Raw genomic sequence first — 21,477 nt, forward strand, 5'->3', positions numbered from 1 at the left:
AGATTATCTAAACCTCTTTGGGCTGGGAATCTCAGGAGATAATGCTTTTCTTATAAGCTTTCCAGTGTTCTGGCTTTGGCCAGGTCCTGAAATATCACTAGGAAATTTAAAACAGCAGCAGCAACAAAATCAACACAATGTTTTTGAACTTCAAATAGGTTTGGGTTCAAACTTTGACTGAAGGTTGTAGCAGGGTCATATTTGATCTGAACTCACTCAGCCCCATCACTGCCCCTTAAGCTTGGAGCAGGGCAGAAGGCAGCTTCAGTCAAACACTCACAGGACATGAACTGTAGCATTTCTAGTGCAGCCTGCGGGTCTCAGTTGCCAAGCGGCAGGGTGGAACATTGGTAGAACTCCCATAATTCTGGCTGAACTGCAAAAACTTCAGGGATACAGTTTGGTTCAGGCAGGCACCCCAAAATCAAACTGCGTAGCTGAATCATATCCAAACCTGTTTGTTCCCCAGAAATGAGCTGAAGGACTTAATGGGACGAGCATTTCATCATTGCATTTGATAACATCTGGCCCTGCGATGAAAATGGAATAAAAAATGAACTAACTTTTTCCAGGCTCAGAAGCTTTGAGGCTTGATTTGAGGTGGGGGAGTGAAGGTTTTGGAGCTATTTCCTGTTCTGTGCAAACCAGTCCCCCCCGATCCCCAACCTCGACATGGAGCCCTCTGAGTGGGATAGTACGCTGCCTGTGGTGTGTCTGGCATTTCACCCTGTGCCCTGTTTTTCTCCTCTCCTGCCCAGAACCATTCAGTGCTGACGTATGGGTGATGATGTTTGTAATGCTGCTCATAATCTCTGCAGTGGCTGTCTTCGTCTTTGAGTACTTCAGCCCTGTGGGTTACAATCGGTGCCTTGCTGATGGCAGAGGTAAGAGGACCCTTTTCGATTGTAAGTTTCTCGCCCTCCTCATCCCGGCTCCTTAGTCAGTGGGAATTCATTTTCCCCAAGAGATTCCCCTTGGATCTCCATGTGCTGTCTAAGAAGGGAAGGGAGGGAGGTGGGAAGATGACTCTTAAGGTAATAATGGGTATGGATAATGGATAATCAACTTGGCTCAGGAGACTGTTATGTAGAGCCTTTCATCTATAGAGTTCTAACTCCAAACTATTTCTAGCTGGAGGGGAGGGGAAGTGGATGCGGTTATCTAGCACTGCCCCTGCTGTAAAAGCCTTTTTGGAATAATTAGAGGGTCCTGCACTGCCAGTCCACCTTTCGTCAGTGCTACGTTTCACTTTAAAACTTAAAAGCCCAGAGAGAGAAACTCTCCCCTATTATATTCTTCTATGCCCCAGACTTGAAATCCATTACCTGGGCGTGTCCCCACCCCATTTAGTTTTAAAGCTCTTTTGTTGACCAAACATTGTGAGAGGACTGGGAAAGTGAGACATTGGTTTTCCTGGGGCTGAATGAGGAGTTATTTTGCAGGGCATGGGAGAATGGAGGGGGCAAGTCTGATCTCTCTCTGTGATGCTCAAAAGCCTTCTTCCCTGGGAGAAGAAGAGATGAGTCAGAGAAGAGGACAGAGAGGGATTTTTGCATTAGCAGAGATGGAATGCTCAGCAGTTAAGGTTGCTACTCTCTCCTTAATCTCACTCCATTATGAATTGGTCCTCAACCTAAGGCCTTCTATTTTGTCAGCACACTGGTCACTTAACAACAGCTGAACTCAGATGTTTGTTTGAAAATATGTTCACTTGCCTGCCAAGCCATTGCCTCCAGCTGATTTATACTACCAAGTTAGACAGCACTGACCAAAAAAAAAAAAAAAAAAGAATGTGTAATGGAAATACAGACAGAGACTTAAGTATAACTGTGCCAGTGGGGACTTTTCTAATAACACTGAACTGTGGACAGCATGTATGGGCAGATGCACATATCTAAACAGATGTATGAGCAGATGAAAATAGCTTTGAGGTTAAAGGGAGAGACTAATACAGATGTGCAATCAGCTGCTGATATTAATACAGCTGTGCAGCCAGATGCAGATATTAAACTAGCTGTATGGGCAGATGCAATTAATAGTATGCCTGAATAGTCGTAAATATTACATGTTCGGACAGATGTTTTTGTTACTACAGATGTGTGTAATAGTGCAGAGGTGGATGGCAGGTGCATATGTTACAGTGTTTGCTTGGTTTCAGAGTAACAGCAGTGTTAGTCTGTATCCGCAAAAAGAAAAGGAGGACTTGTGGCACCTTAGAGACTAACCCATTTATTTGAGCATAAGCTTTTGTGAGCTACAGCTCACTTCATCAGATGCATGCTGTGGAAAATACAGTGGGGAGATTTATATACACAGAGAACATGAAATAATGGGTGTTACCATACACACGGTAACAAGAGTGATCAGGTAAGGTGAGCTATCACCAGCAGGAGAGAAAAAAAACCTTTTGTAGTGATAATCAAGGTGGGCCATTTCCATCAGTTGACAAGAACGTCTGAGGAACAGTGGGGGGTGGCAGGGGGATAGTTTTACTTTGTGTAATGACACATCCACTCCAAGCCTAACGTAATGGTGTCCAGTTTGGAAATTAATTCCAATTCAGCAGTCTCTCGTTGGAGTCTGTTTTTGAAGTTTTTTTTGTTGAAGAATTGAGACTTTTAGGTCTGTAATCGAGTGACCAGAGAGATTGAAGTGTTCTCCGACTGGTTTTTGAATGTTATAATTCTTGACGTCTGACTTGGGTCCATTTATTCTTTTACGTAGAGTCTGTCCAGTTTGGCCAATGTACATGGCAGAGGGGCATTGCTTGGTCACTAATGCTCTAGTTAAGGTTACTTTGATACTCCCATCACTGTGTGGTTCTGTGGTTGACAATGCAGTTGTGAAAATATGCAGTGAAATCAGTTGAGAGATTAGTGTTTTAGGGTGGAATTTTCAAATGCACTTACGGGTATGTCTACACTGCAATTAAAAACAGGCAGCTTGCCTGTGCCAGCTGATTCAAGCTTGTGGGGCTCATGCTTAGAGGCTGTTTAATTGCAGTGTAGACGTTCGGACTCAGGCTGCAAGGTGGGAGGGTCCCAGAGCTTGGACTTCAGCCCAAGCCCAAAAGTCTGCTCGGCAATTAAACAGCCCCTTAGCCCAAGCCCCTTAGCTGGAGTCAGCTGGCACAAGTCAGCGGCAGGTGTTTAATTACAATGTAGCTATACCCTTAGTGACCTAGGCACTGATAATCAGTGGGACTTGCGCCCCTAAATTATGAGGGCATTTTGAAAATCCCATTCTTAGCCTCTCTCTCCTCTTTTTTCTTAATAATAAATTAATGCAATGCACAAAACCATGCTAATGTCATATTAGCATTACAGTTATAAGCACTCAGAAAGCCAGGAAGTTCAAAAAAGTATATTTCTCACAATAGCTAACTTGTCTCCATTTCATATGGAGGATCCAATTTTGACAGCTGAGACATCCCCACTGGAGTCAGCTGGAGTTGTGTGTGCACCTCCAAGGGTAGAAGTGGGCCACTTGCACTTAAAGTTATATTTTAAATAAAACAGTTAGTTATCTCGAAGGGCTAAGGTGTAGCTAGCCTGACGTGGGTGGAAGAGAAGGTGCAAGAAATCTTCCCTCCCTTGTGCTCCTCTGTAGAGGTCTGCCCTAGTCACCATAAACAGCACAAAGACTATATCTAAGTGTAGCACCTCTGCTGGCACTAGACGCTCCACCGGTGCGGCAGGTGGGAGTATGGCCCTACCTTTTCAATACCGCACTGTGGGGCCTGGTGGATAGTGCACGGGGCTGGGACTCAGGAGACCTGGGTGCTATTCCTGACTTGGCCACTGGACTTTGGTAGGTGACCTTGGGCAAGTCAGTTCCCCTCTTTGTGCCTCAGTTTAGCTATCTGTAAAATGGGGATAATGATCTGGACCTCCCTGTAAAGTGCTATATAGGAGCTAGATATTGTTACTATACCAGTTCGCTGAGCTGAGCTGACACCAGAGGGTCACATGTGCAGTGGAGCTCCCACTTGGACAGTTGCTTCCTGAGAAGAACTCTTGGAATAATTCCAATTATAATCTCTCTCCCAACCTTATGGGGGCAAACTCCAGTCTGTCTCTCAGAGATCTCTAGCACTGTGTCTAGTATATGCAGTGTGGAAGAGATAAGGTTGCCATAAGAACCTTACACTTTTCATATTCTGAGTTTTCAAAATGATAAGCTGAGTGCTCCATTCCCAGATGCGTTTGTTATAGTTAGCGTGAGGTTCTACTCTGAAAAGTGACTATGTAAAAATAGCCCCTTCTTGCATGGCAGATCTGTTCCTTGCATGTCAGATTCAGAGTCAGAGCTGCCGACTTTCTGAAAAAGTAAGATCTGTCTGGTTTTTTACTACTGTCTGCCCCTCAGAGCCAACGCAGCTCAGGGAGATAGAGCTGGGCTCTGCATCATCAACATAATGGCAAAGGGAGATCCATTTGTAGGGCTACCTGTGCAACCCTGTGGTCTTCAGGTTGGGCACTTACTTATGCCTGGGCCAACCCACTAAGGGTGCTAGTTTGCGTGCGCATCCCTGAGGGAGTAATTGGCGGGCAGTGGTGTTGAACAGCTGTAAGAGAGGGCAGAATTCATCTGGCAGAATCTTTATTGCTAGTGATGATGCCCAAAGCAGAAAGGAACAGTTTGACTTTCAGATTCCAGGGCCAGTTAGGAGTTAGAAAAAAGCATCTTTTTTCCTTGTAAACTGTACTAATTTGTCAACAAAATCCTGGAGACATGATAAACATGGAAGTCCACGTTGCCATTTATTACAAAGTCACTTTTCAGAGTGAGGCTGCACTTTAGTGCCACTGCAGGGACACATGTGAGTGCATTACAGCTGTGGGAACAGACAGAAATATTAATCCAGTGATCAAGTTGCATGAGTAAGTAGAACTGCAGATTGCTTCTCCTGAGGTTTTCACTGCCTGTGTTTTATTCCTTGGTCACTCCAGAGCCAGGTGGACCCTCTTTCACCATTGGCAAAGCTATCTGGTTGCTGTGGGGTCTGGTGTTTAACAACTCGGTGCCAGTGCAGAATCCCAAAGGTACCACTAGCAAGATCATGGTGTCTGTGTGGGCCTTCTTTGCTGTCATCTTCCTGGCCAGTTATACTGCCAACCTGGCTGCCTTCATGATCCAAGAGGAGTACGTGGACCAAGTGTCTGGACTGAGCGACAAAAAGGTAACTGATCCATTCCAAACTTGAAAGCATCTTTCAGCCTCTCTAACCCATTCTAATTGGCAACCAATGCATTGGTGCAGTGTCTGGGATAAACAGTGCTAAGACTGATCACTGAAACATAGTTGCACTTTACATGTTCAAAGCACTGTGCAAAGAACGATGGGGTAACAGTACCGGATATCATGTTATAAAATCTGTGGGCCAGATCCTCTGCTTGTATAAATGAGTAGAGATCTATTGACGTTAGTCCATACACTGATTTACACCAGTGGAGGGTCTGGTCCTGTATTTTAATGCTCACTGTTATAAATAGACACTTAAAAACTCAAAACAGAAATGCTTTTCTTTTCTGAACAGTTTTCTATCCCTTGTTTACACACACTAGTTTTTGTTATCTCAGACTAATCACTTATGCTGGGTGGTACACGTTGGTTTGCTCTGATGTGTGCAGGACAGCGCTCACTGGTTTGTTAGGGTAGGGTTGTTTATGAGCACTAGGCCGTGCACCATGGTTTATTTTTATTATATGGGTACTCATGAGTATGCTGCTGTAGGTTCTTGTTTGTTAGCCTGGAGTTTGTTATTCAACCAAGGGCTGCTCAAACTGTTAATGTTGATAACTACAAAGTAATGCACATTGGAAAACGTAATCCTAACTATACATATACAATGATGGGGTCTAAATTAGCTGTTACCACTCAAGAAAGAGATCTTGGAGTCATTGTGAATAGTTCTCTGAAATCATCCCCTCAATGTGCAGCGGCAGTCAAAAAAGTGAACAGAAAGTTGGGAATGATCAAGAAAGGGATAGATAATAAAACAGAAAATATCATATTGCCTCTGTATAAATCCATGGTATGCCCACACCTTGAATACTGCATGCAGATATGGTTGCCCCATCTCAAAAAGGATATATTGGAATTGGAAAAGGTTCAGAAAAGGGCAAAAAAAAAATGATTAGGGGTATAGAACGGCTTCCATATGAGGAGAGATTAATAAGACTGGGACATTTCAGCTTGGAAAAGAGGCAACTAAGGGGGGATATGATAGAGGTCAATAAAATCATGAATGGTATAGAGAAGTAAATAAGGAAGTGTTATTTATTCCTTCGCATAATACAAGAACAAGGGGCCACCAAATGAAATTAATAGGTAGCAGGTTTAAAACAAACACAAGAAAGTATTTTTTCATGCAACGGACAGTCAACCTCTGGAACTCCTTGCCCGAGTATTGTGAAGGCCAATATTATAACAGGTTTCAAAAGGGAGCTAGATAGATTCATAGATGATAGGTCCAGCAATGGCTATTAGCTAGGATGGGCAGGAATGCTGTCCCTAGCCCCTGTTTGCCAGAAGCTGGGATTGGGTGACAGGGCAGGGATCACTTGATGATAACCTGTCCGTTCATTCCCTTTGGGGCACCTGCCATTGGCCACTGTCAGAGGACGGGATACTGGGCTTGATGGACCTTTGGTCTGACCCAGTATGGCCGTTCTTATGATTTATTGCTGTAGGGTGGCCTCTAAACATGAAGCTGCAAACCCTTTTGTTATCATATGATGACTAGTGAGAACTTGACTCTACACACTGGCTTGCTATTGCAAACCTGGCTTGTTATTGTCAAGGCCCCATCTATTCCATGACAAGATAGACTCAGTTCTGGGGCCAGGTCCCCTAGTGTAGGCAATACTTCTGTGCAGCAGCCTGGAAGTTCTGTGACAGATTCATGTACATTTTTTAAAAATAGCATTTTTAAAGGAATGAAATACGTCAATGAATAACCCCAATCCATACAGTAGCCCTTGTGATGTTTGTTTTGATAATATTTTCACTTTGTTTCATGCTGTCTCCACATTCTCACATTTCAGCTTTTTGTATTGACAACATGTTACTGCAGGCTAGAAGCAGTCAGGCAGAAAGCTGGAAGTTTTGGCAGCTGGGTAAGGGATAATTGGGGCTTTTGACACCAGAGAAAGGCTGGGCATTGTACGGGATTGTGGGATAAACATGCTAGCTGGAAGGTTCCAATAAAATGATCATCACTAAAACAGTTAAGTGTTGCCATTAATGTATTGTTATTAGGTTTCACCATTAACAACCCATTGAACTGAGTGCACCTCCAAGTCTTGTTTCAGGATGCCTGCAGACTCAGGAAGACAACTACTCATCTGTTTGCACTCTATGCGTATTTTTAAGGTATTCTTCACACCCATGAGGAGGTGTGTATACAATATGAAGTTGATTCTGAGGCAAATTACACAGCTTCAGATTCATGGAGGGCACTAGACTTTGGCCATATTGTTGAGGATGTTATTGTAGGGTTGCTGGAATGAAGTGGGTCTGGGTACTCTTTCTCCCACTTTGTTTATACATTTATAATTGTTTTGGATATTTTCTACACAACAACCCAAGTTTATCAGAACAGAGAAGATAGACAGAACATGCTCAGCTAATCAGTGTGTCACACAAAAATGGCTTTCAGTGCCGATGGTGCATTGGGGTTAGAATTGCAAAGTTTTGCAACAAAATCTGGAACCAGGTGCAACTGGCCTAGCAACAATTCAGGGGTTTCATATCATCTCAGGCCCAAGCTTTACTCTGCAATGTACCCTGCCAATGCCAAGTGAGGGGGAGGCCAGGAAAGCTCTACTTCAGCCAAAAGCCCTCTAAGTAAATAAGCTAGGACTACATCTTAATAGATTTTCACTCACTTCACACCTGAAGAGGCACAAAGAAGCAATGACAGAATTTTCAAGCAGCAATCCATATGTCCTTGAGCAGTTGTTAAATGCCCTAGTCTATCTGGTTGAAATTCTCCCCTGTGCAGAGGGCCCCCCACAAAGTTCATATATCACTTATGATCCACTTACACTCTCAATACAGGGTTTAAATAGAACTTGAATGCTGCATTGTCCCAGTTGGTTAGGCAGAAGGGATACTGTGAGGAGACAATAGCTGACAAACCAAAGAAAGCCAAGAAGAGAACAAATGTAAATCCTTGCAAGGAGTCAAGGGCACCTAGGCTTCCTGGGAGTCTCTTTCCCCAACATGCTAAATCATGGAAATCTTGCCCTTGGCAGTCACTGGGGCAGCAAAAACCTCCCAGCCGGTTACATTTTCTGGAGAGGGACAGGTGCCTCTAGCAAGACATAGGTCAGGGGACAAAATAGCCCAAGCTAATGCTGAGGGTCTGGTCACTGTAAGGGATATTGGCCTTCCTCTCGGAGACTTCTTGAACCTGCTAGCAAAAGCCTTTAATAGCATGAAGATCGTAGGTTGAGGATCCCAGCACCTTAACTGTGGAGGAGTCCAACATGCCAGATGTAATAAGAAGGAAAAAGAGACTATCACCAGCTGTGGCTTTCTATCATCGGTCAAGTTCAAGGCAACTACTGTTGAGTACATTTCCACTGATAGTGTCTCCTTGGATGTAAGGATCTGCTCTAGAAAAAGTGCTAGACCAGGGGTGGGCAAACTACGGCCCATGGGCTGGATCGCCAGCCATTTTAAGCTGGCCCTTGAGCTCTTGCTGAGGAACGGGGTCTAGGGCTTACCCCGCTCTAGCCGGGGAGCAAGCTCAGGGTCCGCTTCACACGGCTCCCGGAAGCAGCCACATGGCCCTGCTCTGGTGGTCCAGCCGGTGAGCAGGGTTGGGGGCCACTCCATGCAGCTCCTGGAAGCCACGGCATGGCCCCCCTCCGGCTCCTGTGCGCTCCAATAGCCCCGTTCCAATGTCCCCCTCCAGTGCTCCAATGGAAGCTGTAGGGGCAGTGCCTGCAGACAGGGCAGCGTGCAGAGCCGCCTGGCTGCCCCTCAGTGTAGAAGCTGGAGAAGGGACATGCCGCTGCTTCTAGAAGCCGCTTGAGGTAAGGGCCACCTGGAGCCTGCACCCCTGAGCCTCTCCCCACACCCCAACCCTCTGCCCCAGCCCTGATCCCCCTCCTGCCCGTGCAGGAGCGGGCTTCGGGCTGGGGTGAGGGAATGGTGGGTGAAGGCTCTGGCTGGGGGTGCGGGCTCTGGGGTGGGGCTGGGGATGAGGAGTTTGGGGTGTAGGAGGGTGCTCTGCCTCAGTTCCAGCCTAGAGCACCCTCCTACACCCCAAACTCCTCATCCCAAGCCCCACCCCAGAGCTCGCACCCACAACCAGAGCCCTCACCCCTCCACCCCCCATTCTCCCAGCCTGAAGCCCCCTCCTGCACCCTGAACTCCTCATTTCTGGCCCCACCCTGGAGCCCGCACCCCCAACCAGAGCCCTCACCTCCTCCCTCACCCCAACCCCAATTTTGTGAGCATTCATGGCCCGCCATACAATTTCTATTCCCAGATGTGTCCCTGGGCCAAAAAGTTTGCCCACCCCCATGCTATACTCTCAGTTTTGTCTTCCCCAGACCTCTCTCTCCAGCAGCCCCTAATAATATCAATTTAAATAAACTGTTCAGGAAGGACAGGGAGGCAAGAAAAGGTGGGGGAGTTGCACTGTATGTAAGGGAACAGTATGACTGCTCAGAGCTCAAGTATGAAACTGCAGAAAAACCTGAGAGTCTCTGGATTAAGTTTAGAAGCGTGAGCAACAAGGGTGATGTCATGGTGAGAATCTGCTATAGACCACCGGACCAGGGGGATGAGGTGGACGAGGCTTTCTTCCGGCAACTCGCAGAAGCTACTAGATCGCACACCCTGGTTCTCAGGGGCGACTTCAATCATCCTGATATCTGCTGGGAGAGCAATACAGCGGTGCACAGACAATCTAGGAAGTTTTTGGAAACTGTAGGGGACAATTTCCTGGTGCAAGTGCTGGAGGAACCAACTAGGGGCGGAGCTCTTCTTGACCTGCTGCTCAGAAACCGGGAAGAATTAGTAGGGGAAGCAAAAGTGGATGGGAACCTGGGAGGCAGTCACCATGAGATGGTCAAGTTCAGGATCCTGACACAAGGAAGAAAGGAAAGCAGCAGAATACGGACCCTGGACTTCAGGAAAGCAGACTTTGACTCCCTCTGGGAACTGATGGGCAGGATCCCCTGGGAGAATAACATGAGGGGGAAAGGAGTCCAGGAGAGCTGGCTGTATTTTAAAGAATCCTTATTGTGGTTACAGGGACAAACTATCCCGATGTGTCGAAAGAATAGTAAATATGGCAGGCGACCAGCTTGGCTTAACAGTGAAATCCTTGCTGATCTTAAACACAAAAAAGCGGCTTACAAGAAGTGGAAGATTGGACAAATGACGAGGGATGAGTATAAAAATATTGCTCGGGCATGTAGGAATGAAATCAGGAAGGCTAAATCACACCTGGAGTTGCAGCTAGCAAGAGATATTAAGAGTAACAAGAAGGGTTTCTTCTGGCAACAAGAAGAAAGCCAAGGAAAGTATGGGCCCCTTACTGAATGAGGGAGGCAACCTAGTGACAGAGGATGTGGAAAAAGCTAATGTACTCAATGCTTTTTTTGCCTCTGTCTTCACGAACAAGGTCAGCTCCCAGACTACTGCACTGGGCAGCACAGCATGGGAAGGAGGTGGCCAGCCCTCTGTGGAGAAAGAAGTGATTCGGGACTATTTAGAAAAGCTGGACGTGCACAAGTCTATGGGGCCGGATGCGTTGCATCCGAGACTGCTAAAGGAATTGGTGGATGTGATTGCAGAGCCATTGGCCATTATCTTTGAAAAATCATAGCGATCGGGGGAAGTCCCGGAAGACTGGAAAAAGGCTAATGTAGTGCCCATCTTTAAAAAAGAGAAGAAGGAGGATCCTGGGAACTACAGACCAGTCAGCCTCACCTCAGTCCCCGGAAAAATCATGGAGCATGTCCTCAAGGACTCAATTCTGAAGCACTTAGAGGAGAGGAAAGTGATCAGGAACAGTCAGCATGGCTTCACCAAGGGAAAGTCATGCCTGACTAATCTAATTGTCTTCTATGATGAGATAACTGGTTCTGTGGATGAAGGGAAAGCAGTGGACGTGTTATTCCTCGACTGTAGCAAAGCTTTTGACACGGTCTCCCACAGTATTCTTGTCAGCAAGTTAAAGAAGTATGGGCTGGATGGATGCACTACAAGGTGGGTAGAAAGTTGGCTAGATTGTCGGGCTCAACGGGTAGTGATCAATGGCTCTATGTCTAGTATCTATGTCTAGCCGGTATCTAGCGGAGTGCCCCAAGGGTCGGTCCTGGGGTTGGTTTTGTTCAATATCTTCATTAATGATCTGGAGGATGGTGTGGATTGCACCCTCAGCAAGTTTGCGGATGACACTAAACTGGGAGGCGTGGTAGATATGCTGGAGGGTAGGGATAGGATACAGAGGGACCTAGACAAATTGGAGGATTGGACCAAAAGAAATCTGATGAGGTTCAAGAAGGAGAAGTGCAGAGTCTTGCACTTAGGACGGAAGAATCCAATGCACCGCTACAGACTAGGGACCGAATGGCTGGGCAGCAGTTCTGCAGAGAAGGACCTAGGGGTGATAGTGGACGAGAATCTGGATATGAATCAATAGTGTGCCCTTGTTGCCAAGAAGGCCAATGACATTTTGGGGTGTATAAGTAGGGGCATTGCCAGCAGGTCGAGGGACGTGATCATTCCCCTCTATTCGACATTGGTGAGGCCTCATCTGGCCTACTGTGTCCAGTTTTGGGCCCCACACTACAAGAAGGATGTGGAGAAATTGGAGAGAGTCCAGCGAAGGGCAACAAAAATGATTAGGGGTCTGGAACACATGAGTTATGAGGAGAGGCTGAGAGAACTGGGATTGTTTAGTCTACAGAAGAGAAGAATGAAGGGAGATTTGATAGCTGCTTTTAAGTACCTGAAAGGTGGATCCAAAGAGGATGGATCTAGACTATTCTCAGTGATAGCAGATGACAGGACAAGGAGTAATGGTCTCAAGTTGCAGTGGGGTAGATTTAGGTTGGATATTAGGAAAAAACTTTTTCACTAGGAGGGTGGTGAAACACTGGAATGCGTTACCTAGGGAGGTGGTGGAATCCCCTTCCTTAGAAGTTTTTAAGGTCAGGCTTGACAAAGCCCTGGCTGGGATGATTTAGTTGGGGATTGGTCCTACTCTGGGCAGGGGTTGGACTAGATGACCTCCAGAGGTCCCTTCCAACTCTGATATTCTATGATTCTATGATTCTAAATGACCCAGTCTTGTAGAGACTGTCTTCTTCAGGACCTCTCCTAACGTTTTTCTTCAGAGGCCCTGCTAGGGCTATGCAAGGATCTTACCAAACTTCTAAAGTTCACCCCCCTTTCTCATCTGCCTGATGCTGATTTGCTCCCTGCTGTCTCTGAGGTGAATAAGCTTGACAGTTCTACTCTTTTCTAGCCTGCTATCCAAAAATTAAGACATGGGCTGCTCACTGTACTTCATCTGTTAATTCCTCCAGATGATAAGGCTTCCTGCTTATAAAATCATGTTCTGTGTTGTGGTCCCTAAAGTAGATTCAGTTGTAGCCAATTTGGGGGAGGGAAATCCACTATCCATTGAAAGAAATGTTGGCTCCGAGAATCCCCTAAGCAAATGTGTGGATGATCTTTTAAAAAGGTCCCAAGAAGTCTCCTATTGCCATTTAACCCTTTCCATTCACCCACTCTACTCAGAGAGGGCTGTGAGTGACTCACTGAACTACACTGCTCTGCCGGGAACTGTCGACATTGCCGTTAACCCAGGTGATTGTTACCTTGGTCTGACCATCCGGGTCAGCCTGGCCTAGGTGTGCACATCCCCACAGTAAAGCCTGATCCACACTACTGGACCTTCACTATTTCTGCACTTGCCCTAATGTGTCATTGGGTATATCCTATGGTTCTTTTTGCTGAGACAGGCTAGGTTTTTTCCCAGTCAATTGTGTCAATTGCAGGAGAACGTCTCTGTCCCTTAGAGGGCAGTTGTGGGAAGGGAATGGAGAACTGTCATCACGCAAGTGATTTAGCCTGTGTCCTCACTGCAAAGTGGGTGGATTTCTACCTGAGTGAAAGCCTCCACTCTAATTCTAGCCTACAGCCCCCGATGCACCAGCTAGCTTGGGTGGACAGCACCATTAAACTCAGGTGAGATTGTTTTGTGTGTGTGGATGAGAAAGGAATTAAGGGCAACACCCGAGTAAGAGTCCAAGTTAGCTCATACCCTTAGAGAGGAAATTCTCTGCCCTTCTGGTTCATTCAGCCGGTGGAACCCAGGCTGTCTTCCTGGTGATGTGAAGTCGCGCTAGAGGAGCATCATAGCACAAAACTCAGTGCAAGCCATAAATGCTTACTCTTCAGGGCTCACTGAGGAGAGGCTGAGGCCAGCTGTGAGACAGTAGACTCTCACCATCACATAGAAAGTTCAGTGAATGTTTTCCTGAGTTATGATCAGCTCCTTGGCTCTGGGCACAATTTATTAACAACCTTTTCCTTGCAGCACCCTCCTTCTTGGCTGTTCCTGGGGTATTACACTCCACTGGCCTTCCAGCTGCGGGTTGCACGTGAACTATGTTCTCTCAGTCTTCTCTCAGGTTGCTAAGGTGGCTGGGCCCTCTGGCCAAACCCCAAAGTCCATCCCTTCCAGGGTATTGTCTCCTCTCCTTGCCACAGCACTCCCTCAGCAACAGCACTTCTTCAGCCTCACACCCTTCTTGGGTGTCTTCAGCAGCAACACCATCCCTCCCTGTTACAGCCCTGCTTGCAGGAGTAGGAACAGGCAGCTTCCAGCAACCAGCCTCTTTCCTCTCCCAGGACTCCTCTTTTTGTGCCCCACAGCAGTCCTGGCTCTTGGCCACCAGGGAGGCAAGCCAAAATTGGCCCAGGTGCTGCTGAGTCCACAACCTTCTTAAAAGACCAGCTCAGCCTGTGAGACCAGGACACCTGGCAGGTGCACTGAGCTAGAGTCTCTCCTGAGCTAAGATCTGCTTGATGCTACACAGGGGAGTTGGGATCTGGCTACAGCTCCCGGATTCTCCAGTGGCGGTGGCTGCAGTGTAAATGAATGAAGCCTAGGGGCTGCCGCTATCATGGTGAGAGGCAGCATTTGGTCCCTATGGGACCATATTCCAGCTGTAAATTGGCATTGTGGAGCACATCTTATACCTTTCTCCATTTGTCCACATAATCCGGCATGCCCACCTGCCATGCCCCTCCATCCTCTGACTGTTGGGGCAGTTGGTGTCAGAGCCAACTCTGAGGGCTTTATCCCAGCTGAAAATTCCCCTCTGTCTGGGGATGTTCAGCTTGGCAGCTATGGTCAGATTCTGGCTCCTTTGTGATACGATCTGAGCAGCACAAAGGGGTCAGAACAGCAGCAGTGAATCTTGCCCTCTGATTCATACTCAAGGCTGGCAATCATTGCTCTCAATTTAGGAGCCACTGGGAAGGCCCTGTTTGCCGTCACGGAGTCTTTCTTTCAGGGCCGACTCTAGTCACCAGCTAAGCAAGCTGGTGCCTGGGGCGGCGCTGCTGAAGGGGAGGCACTCTGGCAGCAGCCCCGACGGCAATTTGGCTGCAGCTCCCTCCGATGTTCCTGTTCTCTCCGGCAGCGGCATATTCGGCAGGAGTTTTGGTTTTTTTTGCTGCTCGGGGCGGCAAAAAACATAGAGCTGGCTCTGCTTTCTTTCATGCAGGCCAGGAAGTCCTAGTCTGGACAGACAACTCAGCAATTGTGGCCTGCTTGAACTACCAGGAAGTGCTCAAAGTCCAAGCTTCTACTTTAGCGAGGTCAGTAGAAATCTAACCGCTCTGCGGGCTCTCCTCTTCCAGGGAGGTAAATCACCTCACAGGAGTCCATGCGTTCCAGTTCCTAGTGTCCCGATAGGGTCTACCCCTCTTGTAGCTGTTTGCCTTCTTGCCAAATGTCCCTGCTTCAGAGTTCTGCATCCAGCTCCTGGGCCTGGGTTTTTCCTGGCTCTAATCAGGGGTCATAACCTGGTTTCTGGTAATAAGTGTTTCAGACGGGCTTGGAGAAAGAAGTGGCTGCTGTAGTTCAGGTTTCTGAAGGCAATAAATACAGAAATCGGAACGTAAATGAAATAATATTTGAAATAATCCGCTAGCTACAAACACATTTCCATTCATATACCGTAGTAATAGAAGAAAAGCAAATGTGAACGGTCAGCAGTGCATACAAATAATGCCCGTAGAGATGAGATAAATGAATTAAAAATAAATTCAAGAAAATAAATAGCGTTTATACTTTGGTTGAAAATGCCTAAGAACCTAGCAAAGCAAAGCACCAAAATGATCATCTCATAATTGACATAAAGTGCACAGAAATGGCCATCTAGCTCCTGGTAAATTAATGTAGCTTGTCTAGGTTTCATATGTATTTACAATTTTTTAAGAAGTTAATGAAATGTTAAGGTGAAGGCCCCATGGGCTATGCAGCACATTAAATCTGAGTTATATGACCAGGCCCTCAGATATGCAAAGCACTTAAGCATGTGCTTAACTTTGAGCATGTGACTAGCCACATTAAAGTCAATGGACTGCAACTCACATGATTAAAGCTAAGCACATGCCCAAGTGTTTTGCTGGGCTGTGTGGTCATATATAGCAGATCTCTGCTCAGGAGGTGGCTAGGAAGAATGCCAGGTGGGAACCTTCTATGTTGACAGATCTCCTAAGGAGCCCAGCAGTAGGGCTCATCTTCTTTGCACCTTAAAAGACCTGCAGGAGGGGAAACTTCTGGCCATGTGGCTTGGAGGTAGTAGTGGAACTTGTAGGAGGGCACTTAACACTAACACAATTTTTTTTTGTGTGCTATTTGTGTGGATTTATGTGACAAAAGAGGCTTGTGTGAAGCAACTTGAACAGGTAGAAATTGTGCAGCTGGTTCCGTGGCAGCACAATTGTGCTGTTCAAGCGACCTCAGCTGTGGTTATGAGTTAGCTGGACAAAAGTCAGGCAATTCATAGTTAAAGATCACACAGCAACTTTAACTCTGTAGTGTTGCATGTAAAACAGGGTTTATCTCACATGCTCATAGAATCCTGGCTTATGCCACATCCTATTTGGAAACCAGAATTCTGTAATGGAATAGGATTGTACTTCTTTCTCCACTGCTTCTCCAGCAAGACTGTTTGTCATACATAAGTTGAACTGTGTGCTGTGTTCTGTGTAAAAGTAACCTTTCTAGTTAACATTAGATGCACATCTGCAGAGCTTTCTATCACTGCATAATATAGTATATGTGTATGAACTGTACAACACAAGATTTAGAGTCAAGGTTCACTTTTAACTCTGAATTTCTCGACTTCTATGCCATCTGATGATCTCTCTCCATATCATTATAAATTGTGAGTTACTAAGATGTATAATAACAGTCAAACTGGAATTTCTTATTCCCCCTTATACATACAGTGAGTTACAGCACAAATTGTACAGTCTTCACGCTGGGCTTGATTTTCAGGTTTCAGTGAGATCCTCAAAACAAGCCACTGTGCTTGAAGAAAATTGGTTTTGAAGCTATGGATGTTTAAAATCGGCAGGGTTTGAAACATTCTCTTTCTCCCTATCCCCTTTCTTCTTTCATTTCCTTCTTTTTTTAAACCTCCGCTCAAACAAGAATGGTTTGGGACATGGCGAGGCTATGATGCGCTTTAGCTTTGACTTACAGGATCCTCTCTCTTCCATGGCTCTGCAGGGGCTAATGGCAGTAAAAACTTCTAATGCGGCTCTTCAGAATTAACGGCAGTACAAATGTGGTTCTGTCAGGAATTTCAGCAGATGAGACACAGGAGGAGCAAATGTGCTGAGTAAGTCTCTGGGTTTGATTCATCCCTTCAAGCAAAGGGAGATGCAACTTCTTGGGCTTTGCTGCGCTCATGGCAAAATGACGGGATTCACTCTGTCCCTAACTTCCTCTGTGTTAGGTAGGATGGCAGACTAGATGTTCACAGTGGTCCCATCTGGCCTTGGAATCTGTGAATCTACCCTTACTGCACTTGGCACATCACTGGCATCCCTAACTATTTTCTGACCCTTTTTCTCTTGTAATCTTCATTCGGTATTAACCCTTTGGGGATTGCAGCTTTATTTGGCCACCTACCTGTTCATTTGGCTGGCAGCCTGGGAAATGCCAGCCTTCTGAGAGTTGTAATAAAAAGGAACGATGATTCGTTCTGTTTCCTGCTTCCAAATAAGCCAGCAGAGGAAGAAACAAAGATTATTTTTATTGATTAGTTATGTCGTTTTGGAACAACATAACTAATCAATAAAATGTGCATGGCACTTTGCAGCCAAATGAAAGACAATGGCTCTGCTGCCTTAGGAGAGTTTACAGTCTGTGAGCTGTGAACTGCTTCATGCATCTCAATGGGCTTTTAACTCTGAAGCTCCATGATCCGAGAAAGAGAGGACGTGGGTGACATGAAAAGAGACCATTGGGTTGCTTGGGTTAGCAATGGGCACAACCTGATGCTACATTTATCTTTTCAATAATGTAGATTGCAAGCTGTATGGGGCAGGGACTCTGTTTTACTATGTATTTATACAAAGCCTAGTGAAAGGTAGCCCTGATTCTTACCGGGACCTTTGAATGATACTGCAGTATAAGTAATGGTCATTTTTAAAGTTACTCTGAAGAGAATTCTACTGTTTACAATTACTCAGGGTAAAATCCGGGTTCCCCTGAAGTCAATGGGGCCAGGCTTTCATCTCAGAGTCCAGTACTCCATGCCCATGTGCAGATCAGCTTGCAGCAGGGGCAGGTTAGCCACTACTAGCACGCTGTTCCATCATCACATACCTTTGAATATAAATCCCAGAACTTCATTGGCCTTCTTTAGTAAAGCTGGTCAGAAATTGAATTTTTTACAAAAATATGGGTAAAAAATGTGTCTCCTTGATGTGTCAGAAAACTTAATATTTTTGATCAGCTCTATTCACTACAGTCAGATTGTTTTTCAAACTCCTGTGTAATGTGCTGTCCACTGTCACCCCTGGATCTTTTTCACTATTATTGAACCCCAGGCTTCTCCCTTCCATTGAATATCTATGCTTCTGATTATATTTCCCCTAACATATGCGTGTGCATTTTTCCAAGTGGAATCTCACTTTATTTCCTTCTCACTGTTTGCCTGGGAGTTTATTACACGGCTTTTTCCCCCATTGTATTTTAATGGGAGGTTGACTGCATAATAGAGAATGTATGGTAGGATTTCATGTTGGGAGGAGTGGCCCATAGAATGAATGACCCACACCCTCTACACATGCATGTGCACAAATAAAAGCTACGGATACCCTAGTTTAACTCATATCTGGTAACCCACTGAACTGTAACACTTATGGCCTGTTCTACACAGGAAAATTAGGACAGCATAACTATGTCGCTCAGGGGTGTGAAACATCCACATCCCTGAGCAGTGTTGTTAAGCTGACCTAAGTCCCTGTGTAGACAGCGCTAGGTAGATGGAAGAATTCTTCTGTTGACCTCGCTACCACCTGTGCTGACAAGAGCATCTCTCCCATCGGCATAGATAGTGCTACAGGGGCACAGCTGTGCCACTGAAGCAGTTTAAATGTGGACAAGCCCTATGTCTGTGCTTATCGTATCATGGGTTAGTGTGTGAAGTGGCCTTTGTGTTCTGCTTGATTGAGAAGCTAAGTGATCCCAGTGGGAGCATGGATTTCTTTTGGTGAAGAGGCTTGTGGCGCATCTAGAGATCTGACTGAGGTGGGGCTTTATAGTCCAATGGGTGTGCACTGATGAAGCATGTTAACCCTGTGGCGAAGAGGCTGCATGGACTGTACACATAGTGATCTAGTCCTGATGCGTATATGGTGTTTTTGTGGTGAGTGTGTGTGCAAAGGCCTGGTCATGAAGAGGCTGCAGAGCTGTGATGTGTGTGTAGCGACTGAGTCAGAGAAGGGGATATCTAGCCCCAGCGAGGGCATGGTGATGTGGGTGATAAATAACCCTGAGATGCAGTTTGGTCAGAGAAGAGGCTATGCAGCCTTGAGGTTGGTAGCGATCCATTTAGTACAGAGACTGCTTGGACCTGACATGTGCATAGCGATCCAGTCATTGAAGAGACTGTATAGTCCCACTGTGAGCATTTCTTTGGCAATAATTACATGTGACGGAAGCTGCTTCCACCAATTGGATCGCTGCTTTCATCTCAGCCATTTTACAAGGACAACTATTTTTAAACTTGCTATTTTTGAACTTCCTTTCTTTTTTTTTCACCTCTGAATTGTTCCCAGTTTGCTCTGTTCCTTTGCCTGACCCAGTGGTGTCACTATTTCACCCGCTGACATTCTTGCATCTTGCGCATTTGCTAAGTAGAACCTGCCCCCCTCCCAGCACCTTTGTGGGGGAGTTTAATCTAATTCTTTGCCAGTGTTGTTACAGTCAGCAGCACAGTCAGCAGCATTAACACTGATACCCCCCTTGAGACTCATCTAAGCAGTGCACAGAGCAAGGCACTGTGCCCAAGAAGGCCAGGGGATTTGGAACACCAAAAGGTATTTGTGAATATGATAAATCACAAGAGGAAGACCTGAGGGAATTGAATGTATTTTCAGGACCTCCCGACCCTGTATGTTAGATATGGCATTGTCCCCTCACACTTTAGAATCAAGGCAGTGTATTTTTTCATTGTAAATGGTAGGAGAAGTCAAGGGACCAATGCTTCACCACTGGAGTCCTGGGTTTGAATCCTGTCATGGGGTATATGGAAGGGCTGATGGGGGAATACCGTGGTGGGAGAGGAAATGTGGGGATGGGAGAAAGGGAGGAACTACATGTTTGCAGCCACCTGGAAGGGACTCTGGGTTCAGCCTTGGGAAGAAAAAGTGTCTGAAATGGAAAAGTCTGGTGTCTGAGTGGGGGTGAGGGGGACAAGCTGGGACTGAAGCTTCAGAAGTGCCTGTATGAGGGAACTCTTATTAACTAAGGAATGAGCAGCGCTGTCTCTTAAGCCTGCTCTACACACAGATTTTGTGCCTATGTAACTCTTTAGGTGCCTTATACCAATACAGTTTATGGAAATGAGCTGTGCAGGTGTGAGGCACCTTTATACAAATATAACTGTGTCCCCCTGGGGTGGTACAAGTTTTGAGTGTAGACAAGCCATTAGCAGGAAAGGAATACAGACACAGCCTCAGATGATAATGATGATCTAGATTCCAGTAGCACTAAAAATGTATTAGGCACTTTCCAATTACAGATCAAGGCATAGGTTCCAACTCCGTGGCTGCTCCAGGGCTGAACAACCAGGGGTAAAAAATGGTAGGTGCTGAGCACCCACTGGCAGCCCCCTTTTCAGCTCCCTGCCCAGCGCCTCCCACCTGCCAGTGGGCCCCGCTGATCAGCACCTCCCCTTCCCTCCTCACGCCTCTCACCGTCTGCGATCAGCCTTTTTGCCACGTGCAGGCGGCTCTGGGGGGCAGGGAGGAGGAGCGAGGGTGCAGCGCGCTTGGGAGAGGGACCAGAACGGGGCCGGAAGAGGCGGGGTGGGGGTTGGGCCTTCGGGGAAGGGGTGGAGTGGGGGTGGGGACTGGGGTAGAACTGGGGGTCCAGCACCCACCCCCCTGGCACATTGGAAAGTCGGCGGCTGTGGATCAAGGCATGGTCTGTCCTCTGAATCTAAAAAAAGACAAAGATGAAGGAGGGGGCAAAGGGATACTGTCCAGAAGCAAAGTGACCAGGGTGATTATAAGCATACATCTCAACAGAAACAATGGTGTATCTTTTGGTTTTGATTTGTTTGTTTTTTAATGTGACACCTTTGTAAAGGGGTCACAGTCAGATTGGTCCCAGGTGGGGATGATGCGGAGACCTAGTGCACCATGTGAATCAACCAAACATAAGCCAAGTGAGGGCTCACCTCACGTGGGAAACAGTGATATAGGCAGGAGTAACGAGATGAGATTCAGAAAGGAAAAATGTAGGCTGATTATTAGGAACGATTTCCTAAGACTGAGCTCTGTTAAGCTGTGAAGCCATTTTCCAAGATAAGTGATGGAAGTCCTGTCCTGTGGGACATGTAAAACTAGACTGGACAAAGCACTCGAAAACGTACTGTCAGGAACAGCCCTGCCCAGGCCAGCGGATGGACTAGATCACTGAGTGGGTCTTTTTGAGCTCTAATTTCTAGGAGAAGCTCAATGCTGGGGGAAAGCCACACAGCAGCTTCTGGTTCACTGAGCACGTCGCTGGATACCTTCGGACACTTAATTTGGCAACATGTGACCTCCAGAAAAAGAAGGGGAAACGTCCATGTACCAGCAATGCAGATACAGGTAAGTAACCGTTTTCATGTTCTCTCCACAGGTACCATTGCGGGGAGTGGCCCAGATGATACGTCTGGGGGAAGGGAGCAGAAGGAG

At 46.4% G+C, this 21,477-nt stretch overlaps 1 protein-coding gene across 1 annotated transcript in view; it reads left to right on the forward strand.

Moving 5' to 3' along the window:
* The window catches only part of GRIN2B (glutamate ionotropic receptor NMDA type subunit 2B), a 284,759-nt gene that overhangs the window by 240,765 nt on the left and 22,517 nt on the right, over window positions 1–21,477 (forward strand). Inside the window, exons 10-11 of the mRNA XM_084647091.1 lie at window positions 759–884; window positions 4,953–5,182. Of these exons, the coding sequence (XP_084503217.1) occupies window positions 759–884; window positions 4,953–5,182 (356 nt within the window). The remainder of the gene's footprint in view (window positions 1–758; window positions 885–4,952; window positions 5,183–21,477) is intronic.

This window comes from Lepidochelys olivacea (genome assembly GCF_965140295.1).
Source record: "Lepidochelys olivacea isolate rLepOli2 genome assembly, chromosome: 1".
Taxonomy (NCBI): Eukaryota; Metazoa; Chordata; order Testudines; family Cheloniidae; genus Lepidochelys; species Lepidochelys olivacea.